This window comes from Pundamilia nyererei, unplaced genomic scaffold, assembly GCF_000239375.1.
Source record: "Pundamilia nyererei isolate P.nyererei 1_Seehausen unplaced genomic scaffold, PunNye1.0 scaffold00056, whole genome shotgun sequence".
NCBI classification, from domain to species: domain Eukaryota; kingdom Metazoa; phylum Chordata; class Actinopteri; order Cichliformes; family Cichlidae; genus Pundamilia; species Pundamilia nyererei.
The window spans coordinates 883,476-894,983 of NW_005187457.1; the positions used below are offsets into that span (position 1 = coordinate 883,476).

The window sequence follows — 11,508 nt, forward strand, 5'->3', positions numbered from 1 at the left end:
CTAGGGGACAGAGTTTACCAACATTCCTTACGCCCAGGTTTTCCCTTTGTTTTCCTCCTTGGAATTTGTCGTTATCTTCCTAATAGGTACATTTATGCAGCCTGAAATAAAATGCAGGAGAATAATTCTGTAATGGAAAAGAAATACAGGCGTCAGTCTGTTAACTGAGCTGTAAGGAGTCAGAAAGTCCGGGCAAAGTGAAGGGTGAAAAAGGGAGAGAGACCTTTAAAAAAAGAAAGTGGGCTATTGTTTATTACCACAACCCACTCATGAGCCTCATTCCTTGGCAACCACAGGTTCTCCTTGTGATACTGCTATACATATCCCTTCTCTGTGTGCATGCGCAGCTCTGTGTAAATTAATAGGTTTGCATTTTCAACAGGTTTACATTTTATCAGCTGCTTCAGATTGATATCAAGATGCAGCATTTATTAGGTCCTAACTATCACTCTGATAATATCACCTATGATTAATGCCGGAGCTGCAAAAATACTGCTGTGTAGCCACGTTGGCATTAAAGTGTTATTACTTCAGTTAAGGTAATAGATTTAATTTATCTCTCACCACCACGTGAGAGATGGTAGTGTTTGTGATTCACGGAGCAGTCGAGTGTTTCCTCACTCTGGTGCTTGCTCTCGATTCTCCATCAAGGGATCCTTTGGCAACCAGGGAGTATGCATGGACGTCTTTGTGCTTTTGTGAATTTAGGGGAAGTGAGGGAGGCTGTTGCACCGTCGATGACTGAAAAGCTATGATCGTGGCAGCCCGAGCCAATCAGCCAAGGAGCACCATGCCTCCTGATTCTTAATTGGCTGGGTTTCCCGGCAAGCGCAGCTGATACACACAGCCGGCTGGTTTTATCAGAGAACAAGTCGGGGCCACAGTGGGAAGGAGAGAGAGACAGAGGGGAGAGGCAGAGATACAGAGACAAGATTCAGTATGTGTGTGTGTGTGTGTGTGTGTGAGTGAGTGTATCTAGCAGCCAGTAATTACCATCCAGCGCCTGAACCAATCAAGAGCCGTAGAGAAAGATACAGAGGGAGGAAGCCCCTTTCGATTCTCAGTCTATTCCCAGGCAAAGAAGTAGTCAGTGTGTCCACTGAATCTGAGTCAGACAGAAGGTACGCAAGTGTTTTCTTTGGAGCGGCACAGCTCATCCCTTCTCATATTTGCCGAGTCCTGCTGGGTGAAAACAGATGGACAAGATGAACCATAGCTCAGCTGAGGCAGAGGCTGAGACCATAGAACCACTGCGCTATCTCAGGTAGGCACCAGCTCTGTTCTGTTGCTCTTTTACTGCTTCGTCTCTGCTTCGAATTCGTGTCTTTTAAATTTCCTTCCACACTGTTTACTGTCATCACTTCAGGAGCACAGTGTGAGAAAGACATACGATAGTGACAGGCAGAATTAGCAAGCAAAGATGGAGTGAAACATCAAAGAGAAGGCATCAATGTATTGATTTGAATCTTAGTTTTTATTAATGTTACAATTTGTTCAGGACAAGCTGCTGAAAGATACTTAGGGAACTAATGAGGGCAATCAATTACAGTCACCAACAGTGGAAATTATAGTTAAAGTAATGATTAGGGGGTCCACCCCAGGAAACTTTTATACTGCTTTGCCCGTTGTATATTTTCTTCATTGCTCTTCCAGTCAAGCATCAAATCAAATTACTACAGATATAGGCTATTATTTAATTAGAACACCCGCGGTTAATTTAGACCAAGCAAAGCATCTTATTATTCTGTGTCCTTGAGGATAAGATGTGTAATCTTGTAATGCAATTTAAGGTTAGTGTAGTAATGCTGTTCTCTTTGCTACCTCCGTAGCATCACTTTTACTGGCAAATTGGAGATGGGGGAAAAAATAGTAATACTTACTGTATCATGGGCTTATGCTGTATTTGGGGTTTATAGACATGTGCTCTGCCTCCTTGCCTTTTTTCACATAAGGCACTTTTCATGTAGGCTGCATACAACCATTATAAATCTGGAATCATCTCTAACCCTCCGAAGACTGGAGGACACTTTAGATGTTTAGACATTTGTCTGGATGTTTCTGTTTGTCAATTGTAATATCTGGTCTGAGAGCTACAGCAGTACAGCAACAATGCTCACTTAAGTTTAAATTAACTCAAATTAAATACTGATAACTGAAATATATGAACTAGTTCTCTATGACAGCCACATTTAACAAGGAGATCCTTTACTTAATCTTCTGAAATAAAGAGTTGGGCTTTCTGGAGGAATTCTAGGCTAGTTTAAATCTTGTATATCAGAGTCAGGCATTCATCTGAAACATCAAACATTAACAGCGGTCAAGCTGTATAAGTCCCTGAGGCAAGATGGACGAGCATCCTTTAAATGGCACAGCCTAACTCACTATTGAGCTGACCATGCCCATCCCCTTTAGAATGTAACTTTTGCTGTCTGCTTCACGCTGAATAGCATGTCATATTGCAAAGTTAATATAATCTCAAAACTGGTTTCTCGAATATGAGTTCAATGTACTCAAATGGCCTTCACAGTCATCAGGATGTCAACCCAACAGTGCTGGGAAATGGTGAAACAGGAGACTCAGATCATGTGCAGCTGACCAATCTGCAGCAGCTGTGTGATGCTATCATGTAAATTGACTTTGTGTCAGCCACTAAAGAATGGATGAGCAAGAACCTTCTAAAAGCTAGATGAAGATAAGACTGAAATCTTTCTTCCTCACCCCCAAAACTAAGGAAAGTCTTGTTTTGCCAAACTGGGACCTTATAAAATGTCCCAGTTTGGCATGTAGGAAACCTCAGTGTTATTTTAGAAGGTGATATAAATTTACAGTCAGTTTAATTGATCATAAATGCCATCACTGAAACTTCACTTAGGCTCGTAGGCATATTGGTTGTTTTAATGATCTTTATACTGGCAAACAGAGAACTGCCACTGTGAATAACACACCATCCGGAAAGTTGCTGCCATGAAAACAATGAAATTAATATTTTACCTGCTGTTTTAGGTAAACTACAGTGGATAATTTAGACTGGATTTGCCTTGTCCCACCAGTATCCTGGACTCTGTTTTTGATCCTCTCAGAAATTGAGGCTCCTCTAGTTCTTTGCCTCTAAATATTAGATGTGGTGATGTTTTTAATATGTTACGGATAGCTGTTAGTTTAAAGTAAAGAATCTGTGACAATGTTGTTTTTAAAATAAACTCCACTCATTTTGTCCCCAACCTGTTTGTGTACGTTGCATAATTTAACAAGAAACAAACAATTTTCATTATTTCTGTTGTTGTATAGTAAACCACTGTTTATTGCATTGTTTAACTGAAAAAGTGCTATTCAAGCAAAGTCACTTATTTTCAATCATGTAGCCAATTTCATTATTCCCATCCTTATACACTAAAGTGTATATATGCATACTAATAATCCTATTTTGATCCACTTTATATTCAAAACACCAATCTGTTGTCATTCTGGGATGCAGTGAAACAGCGATAATACTCCCAGAGCAAAACACGCAAATAAAATGTTTTTCCAGAAAACGTTTAAAGTCAAAAGAGTCTGCACAGATAAGAGAAACCCCATGTAAGAAAACATTTTACAGCCCATTTAGCTTTATGTTTTGGTCATTAAGAGCAAGGGTTGTACCCAAATGTAGACAAGTGATTAATTTCAGTTTCTAACAGAATAGCAGTTTTGGACGTCGTTCAGTCATATGACTCAAATTGTTGTGGAGTATATTCTTCCCCTGGAGTTAAATGAGATGAAGCTTACACATCAAAGTCGACTGCTGGGTGTGTGAAAATGGTTGCAATTATGAGAAAGATATTGCATTAAGCTTTGACAATGAAGAAGAAGAATAGCAAGCAGAAAAAAAAGATGATTCTTTTTTTGCTTTGCTTTATTACTTTCTGTAAATGTTTTAATAACTACGGTAACATTTATGTATTTATCTATGTGCTTTAATAACTGTGTAACACTAATGGTATTTTAAGGCATGAACAGGCACACAATACCACTCCCACATGCACAGTCAGAAATGATGGTGCTTATCAAACCCCTTGAAAGACTCTGAACGGTGTTAAATTTTACAGTGTGATGGCAGGATTAGTGATGCGAACGCCTGGATGCTTTCCAGCCCTGCTGTTTTTGTCTCAGGCTAATCTGCTGAAACTGTGTGTGTTCACTCACAAGTGAATGACAATTGCCTTATTCTTCCATCAGTGCACTTAAAATAAGATAATAGAATTAACAAAGCCCTGACAGATGGCGTCTTCATTTTCTTTTTAGAATTTTTAAATAAAAAATATTCCGTGTCCCCCGTTGGATTTTATAATATATGTAGGCACACGGTACCTTCGGATGTCTTCACATTAAAGTTTCTGATGCATGTTTCTTTCTCTGTGTACATATTATTTCAATAAATCAATTTTTTTTAAATGTCTCTAGATACATTACTTTTTCTTTCCTCATGCACTGCCTGTATTTGCATTCTTCTCCCTGTGTGTTGACATCCGAGCAGCTGAGGCTCACAGATTAACTGTCACCCAAGAGGCTTTTTCCCAGTTGTCAACCTCTCAGATCTCTGCAGCTTGACTGGGACTGGCTGGCAGTCAATTAAGGCAGTCAATTAAAGCCCCCATACACACATAACTGGGGTAGCTGATTATAAAGCTGTTCTCATTGTCAGTACACAAGGTGCGACTTTTAAATAACGACATTTGGCTTGTGTAATTCTAAACAGCATAAAGCTCATTTATTAGCTTCAGCATGTATTTATATGTATGCTTATAGACATATTGCCTGTGTACGCGCCATTCTTCTAATGTATTGCCACAATGAAATGAAGCAGTGATTCATAATTCGTTCTAAAATGACATATTGATTTTGAGGTGGTAACTGATATCAGTTTAATAGTTGGTAGCTGACAAACTGTTTGTACAGCAAACCTGCAAATAATCGCTGCCTTAGAAAAATAAAGCTGTTCAGTGATCTGATATAATTATACAGAAACTTTAATGCATTTGCCAGAGGCAAGCAGCAACCCATTTAGTTAATTAACGAAATCCTCAATATGCCACAATCATGCTGTGTTAGTGTGTTAATGGTGGTGACTGCAGAAGTAATAACAAACTACAGAGATACACAGATAATACAATATATGTGTAGCACTAATTCTTAAAAAAAAAGCATTTTATTTGGATCTCAAATCAACTCAAGTACTTGAGTTGATTTCATGCCCAAGGCAGTGGATAACCTGTCAATGTTGGCAGTAGTTCTGAGCTAGTGATGACTTGGCCTTGGAATCAGCACAGGTGCTTGATGCTGCCGGTAGCCTCTAAAAGTTCAGATGAGTAAATCGCAGAGGGCAAATTTTGGGCTTGTGTGTTGTGCATTCAGGCAAATAATGTCCTCCTGGCAGAAGAAGTGAAAATACCTCAACGCCTGGATGTTTACCAGGCTGTATTTAGTAATTGTGTTCAGTGGAAAATTTTACAAGGCCTTCTCAACATTTGCCAGCACAATATATCCTCATATTTATATAATATGTCCTCTCTCTCAGCTCTAACAGTGATTGTAGTTTCAGTCCCATGCTGGGCCTACTGCACCTGAGGCCTGCAGCCACTCACACAGAGAAATTTTAGACTCGTGGTCTGAGATGTTTTCATGTGTCTCCTGCCAGAACGCTCAGCTATCTGAATTTACCTGCTTTGCCTTCATGTTCTTCATACCTTGACGAAAATTATTATTGAGCTTATTGTTATTCCCTTGGCTTGCCTCCCTCATTTCAGCTCCCCGCCACCAATTCCCACGTTGGCAGCTCCATTTATTTGTGTGACAGCTCCAGCATTTATTTATAGGCTTCATGTAATGATTAGGGCAGAGAGGTTGAGATGCAGAGAGGGAGGATCAGGCGAGAGATGATTTGCCAGAGGGCAATGTTTGGCCATGATTTTTCTCCTCCATTAAAGACAGATTAAGTCCATTCACCATGTTTGAATGAGGAACATCGTGTGTGTGTGTGTGTGTGTGTGTGTGTGTGTGTGTGTGTGTGTGTGTGTGTGTGTGTGTGTGTGTGTGTGTGTGTGTTTGTGGGCGGGGGTTTCAAAGTTTTGTGATCTACTTTTTTAAAAATGTCATTACTTTTCTAGCATACATAGCGCAGTGGTAATTAATGAAGTTCACTGAGTGCTTTTGATAACCCCCCCAATTATTAATGAAATATGACTTTCTTGTTTTTTAAATAGATTTAAGTAAGATTTTCTTGTATTTTTATTTATTAAATGTTAGTTTTTGTGATATTGAGCAATATTTCCCCAGGCTTTCTGAAGGTCTTTAAAATGTTTCTTTGGGAATCTTTCTGTCAGGGTCTTGCACCTGACCTTTTTAAGAGGAATGTTTTATTTTTATGGTCTGTTAAGCCACTTAACACTGACCTATGAATCATTCAGGCATAAAAAAGGCACCTAACCAAGCAATGAACCAGTGATGTGTCTACACATAATAGACTAACAAACAGTTTTAAATGGTATCTTTAGTTACTTTGTTACTAGCAGCCTGTCACAAAAGCAAGCCATTTATTCCCATTTGACAAGAATGAATTCCTATTTTAAGATTTATACTTACAATAGATAAACAGTATCTGAAGGTCATGTCCTTAAGAAATAGGGAAAAAAGCCCAACTAAGACCTCACACAGGGCTCAAGAGATGCATCTAACCCTTCAGTTGATTCATCTACTGTTTACTGAAGGCTCTTCAGAAATAAACTAATTGGAAGCGTGGATGTCAAGAAGACATTCTGAAGGAAGGGAAACAAGGAGAAAAGGCTCAGGCATGCTAAATCACACAAGAACTAGATTAAAAATCAGTGGCAGCAGGTCTGATAAGTGATGAATCCAAATTTGGAATTCCTGGTTCAAATTGTTGTCAGTGTGTATGTAAGAAGTCAGGAGAGGAGGGACATCTGTAAAACATGGCAGAGTCTTTGTCACAGTTTTCTGCTAGTGGTTTTTGGAGATCTTGCCAAAACTGTGGGAATTATGAACACAAATCAAACACGATCAGAATCAGATTCAGCATACAATAGCACACAGAAAGAGTCTGACTGCCTGAATACAAATTTGAAGTTTAAACATTATTAAAACAGTGTGGGATTCTCTTAGGAACAGAACAAAAGGCAGCCAACATCCAAAGAAGAGCTTGGGATGTCCTTCAAGAAGCTTGGAGAACTATTCATAAGGATTATTTAAAGAACTTAGAATAAGTCGAGCAATGTGCAAAAGCCTTGTGACTTTTTCACATTTTCAGCAGCATTCTAGACCACGATTGGTGAACGGCCAGTCAGCCTCATACCAGTTGCATACCAGCTAACAACAACGTAGCGTAGAGTCACCTCACTGTGAGGGTCACCAAAGTAAGGTGTGCAGAGACGACCAGAAAAACATCATAACAACAAACCTAATCAGACACTTAAATCATTTTAAAGAAGTGAAGAAAAACTAAGCAAACAAAAGTGGCAAAAGCTAAAGCTATCCAAATGCTATTATTTGGAAGGAGCCACAATCACCCAAAGGCTAAACGGCTAAATAGAAACTAAGAAGGTAAATACAGGGATGTGGTAATTAATTTTTCATGTTGATGAATTTACACCAAACACCACCTCCCTGGTGAGGTTGAGGTCTGTTTCACCTGAGATTTGACAGCTCTTATGTTCATTTCCCTGACCACCTAAAACAAAATAAATACTGTAGATTCAGGTTTAAATCAGTCTCCAGGCAGCAGCCTTTGTTAATCAAGAACACAAGAGAGCCATTCGAGAGAGGCAGAGCTCAGACTCTCATCTCCTCATTATGCCCACACTGTGAATCATGGGATTTCAGTGGATATCAGGGGACACTGGAGAAAAAGCAATATTCCCCACAAAGTGCCCCAATTTATTTAAACAAAAACACACACATACAATGGCAGATGCACCCTCCTGCACAAAACCCAACAATTGCTTTAGCAGTCATCAGTTTGAAGAAAAAAAAGAGCAGACACAAAAGCTCAAACACTTACTGCAGATTGAAGTGATGGGGCGGGTTCGGTTCGCTTATGTCCACTCGTGGTTTCTGTGACAAGACATATACTACAAATTATCCTGCAAACTAGAGCAGGTGCACACGGTATATGTCTGCATGTGCAGATTCAGAGCGGTAAGACAGACGTTTTTTTGCAAAAACACAAGAAAATCATTCGTGCTTTAAAGTGACGAGATGCAGTATGGTCAAAAAGTGTTAAATATCGTAGATCACAGGAGCGACCTTCTTGCAGAAGCTCACATGGATTCTTTTAAAGTGTAAGCTGTGCTTATCACCATCTGCTCACCTCTAAAGGCTGCTAGTTTTGTATTAGCCCAGATAACTGTGATAGAAAGATGTTGGAGTGTAAGCACTGGAGCAAATTTTAATGATTTTCTAAGAGGTTGCTCAATACATCCAGCTGTTAGGAGTTAAACCTTCTTTTCCTACCACTTGTGCTCAGCTCTCCATGTTGCTCGCTGTGAAACAGTGGATTCTTGTACATGCATAACAAGATGAAGTTAAGAGGGTTCCTCTCTGGGTTCAGTCATTTCAGGTGTCTCTTAACAGAGACATATTTCATTTATTATTCCTCAGACATTTAATGTAATTTAGAGATTTAGGATTGGATACTTAAAACCTGAAAATTGAAAAACATTTCACTGTGTACGTCAAGGATGCTTGTTTGTGTGCGTGACTTAATGTGTATCAGATCGGTTTGACAAGCACTTTTGTCTCTCTGGTGGCAGAAAACATATTCAGCTATGACATCTGTTGAAAACCTTTCATCTAGATGCCTTAGGAGCCTTCACCCCTAAATTTTCATCAAATGCTCAAACCTACATAAAGTGCTAACAGATTGCTAAATAGAAAAGGCAACCAATAGCTGCCTGGAAAGCACAATAACACATTTTGCTATAGTAGTTTTGGGCTATGATTTGAATATAGTGCACAGTTTTAATGCTGATTTATAAATTAATTATAAATGTGTTCTCTGTTCTGTGTTTTATTCACATTTAGTTTAAAGAACATACCTACATGGCCTTGCTTAATACTTTTGAGTTTATGACAGTGTGTCTTGCATAATCAGTCTTTGTATGGCACATTCAGTTGTTACTTTCATATTTTTGTGATTTAAAAAAAAAAAAAAAGGTATAGAAGTACTCACAACTTCCACTGATGACAGGCGCTTTCACTTGACTCAGTGAAACAGAGCACCAGGCTATTATTAGAGACAGGGCATTATTTCATTTGGCAGGTCCACACTGTGCTTCAATTACCTTTGGTTAATTAAACTATTGTGTTGCTTGAATATGAGCTTTTCATATAGTTCAGTAGGCTTAACAGTGTTGCAGGTGAGACGTGCTCTCCCCCTCATTCTCCTTGTACGTCTTCATGTTTTTCCATCTCACTTTAAGTTTTTTTTGATCAGCCTGAATAATATAGCTGTTATTAATCAACATGATTATCTGGCCACTCAGGTTTCCTGCCTATGATGTTGTTTGTTCCCAAGCTCTGAGCAATGCAATTAATGAGGGAAATGTTATAATGAACAATAGAAATGGACAGACATTGGCCACTTTGTTAGGTACACCTTGCTTACACCTGGTTTTCCTTAGAACGGCTTTAACTACATGCATTTAACAAAATGCTGGAAACATTTCTTGGACATTTTAGTTCTTATTGATATGAGAGTGTCATGCAGTTGCTGATGAGTCGTGGTCGTCTGCTGCTGTAGCATATCAGAGATGCTCCTCTGTATACCTTGGAGGTCACGAGTCATTATTTGGGTTATTGTTGCTTTCCTGTCAGCTTAAAGTTTGGCCATTCTCCTCTGGCATCAACAAGGGATTTTTTTCCCCTTAGAACCGCAACTCTTCAGACTATTCTTTGTAAACCCCAGGGATGACTGTGTAGGGAAAATCCCAGGAGATCTGCGCTTTTTGAAATACTTGAGCCTATATGGCACCAATGGCCATGGCTCATTCAAAGTCACTTACATCACCTTTCTTCTCTTACGCTCCAGTTTGAATTTTAGCAGGTCATCTTGACCATGTCTACATGTCCAGAATGCGTAGAGCTGCTGGAATGTGATTGGCTGATTATATATTTATATTAATAACTGTTTGAGCAGGTGTACCTATAAAGTGCCTGGTGAGTATATCAATAAGATCAAGGTTAAAAGAAAAATGTTTTCTTTGAAGGGGCCTTCTATACACTAAATGTAATACTGAAAAAATATTAGCACCAATAGTTTTCATTATATTCTTTAAAAGTTGTCCAATTCCCTTGTCACATTATTTATGGCAAGAAAGAACTCATGAAAATCTGTGTTTTTCTCAAATATGTGATATGTTTATTTGCCTATTCATGCAGACTTCAGTGTGTGCAGACAGGATGCACCATCATTGTTTACCGAGCTACATTTAGAAACTGACAGCCATGAAAAAAAGAGGAAAAAAGAGGCACGGCTTGTGGGTGTGCAATGTTCCTGTTTATTTGTGTAGATGACGGTGGCGTTAGATAAAAGCTTAAAAAATGGTTTAGTGTACGCTGCCTGGCACCTCACTTTTCTGTTTCATTAAGGGAGGGATTTCAACAAGAACACTTGAGCACGCTGCTTTTTTGATAAATACCTTCCAACAATTCAAACCATATCAGCCTGTGATGGAGGCTCACATCCAAGCTGTAGGTTTGTGCTTCACTGAATAACAGATTTCAGTCTGCTGAAAAGAAAAAGAGACAATGGCCTCTTTTATTGTGTACTGAATAATCCTTGTTCTGTCATTACTGCCTCATATCCATATTGAGCTATAGTTTTGTTATGTATTATTTTGTATTATTATTGTTAGTATTGATTTTTTGTGGGCTACTATGAGGGATTGATTATTATAACTTCCTTTTCACTTTCTTCTTAAACCCAGACTGAGCTGTGCACACATGCGCTCAAGCGCTTACATTTCAGTGTCCTTAACACATTGTAAATGGCCTGTATTTGTATAGCGCTTTACTAGTCCCTAAGGACCCCAAAGCGCTTTACACATTCAGTCATCCACCCATTCACACACTGGTGATGGCAAGCTACATTGTAGCCACAGCCACCCTGGGGCACACAGAGGCAAGGCTGCTGGACACTGGCGCCACCGGGCCCTCTGACCACCACCAGTAGGCAACGGGTGAAGTGTCTTGCCCAAGGACACAACGACAGAGACTGTCGCAGCCGGGGCTCGAACTGACAACCTTCCGATTACAAGGCAAACTCCCAACTCTTGAGCCACAATCGCCCAGGAAAAAGCCATCAAGACATCATCATGCCCACAGAGGAATGACAGAATTTACATGGAGATTTCTGAAAGTGAAAGATGGTTATCAATCTTTTTTGTGCACATTTTATATCTGTGATACAGGTCTAGATTCTAGAATGCCTGGCTTGTAAATTACAGGGAGTGCAGAATT

The 11,508-nt window shown here is 39.3% G+C and overlaps 1 protein-coding gene across 1 annotated transcript in view; it reads left to right on the forward strand.

Moving 5' to 3' along the window:
* The first annotated feature begins 827 nt into the window (after nucleotides 1–827).
* The window catches only part of yjefn3 (YjeF N-terminal domain containing 3), a 47,807-nt gene continuing 37,126 nt past the window's right edge, over nucleotides 828–11,508 (forward strand). The window contains exon 1 of the mRNA XM_005734005.2: nucleotides 828–1,264. Within this exon, the coding sequence (XP_005734062.1) occupies nucleotides 1,197–1,264 (68 nt within the window). The 5' untranslated portion in view covers nucleotides 828–1,196. The remainder of the gene's footprint in view (nucleotides 1,265–11,508) is intronic.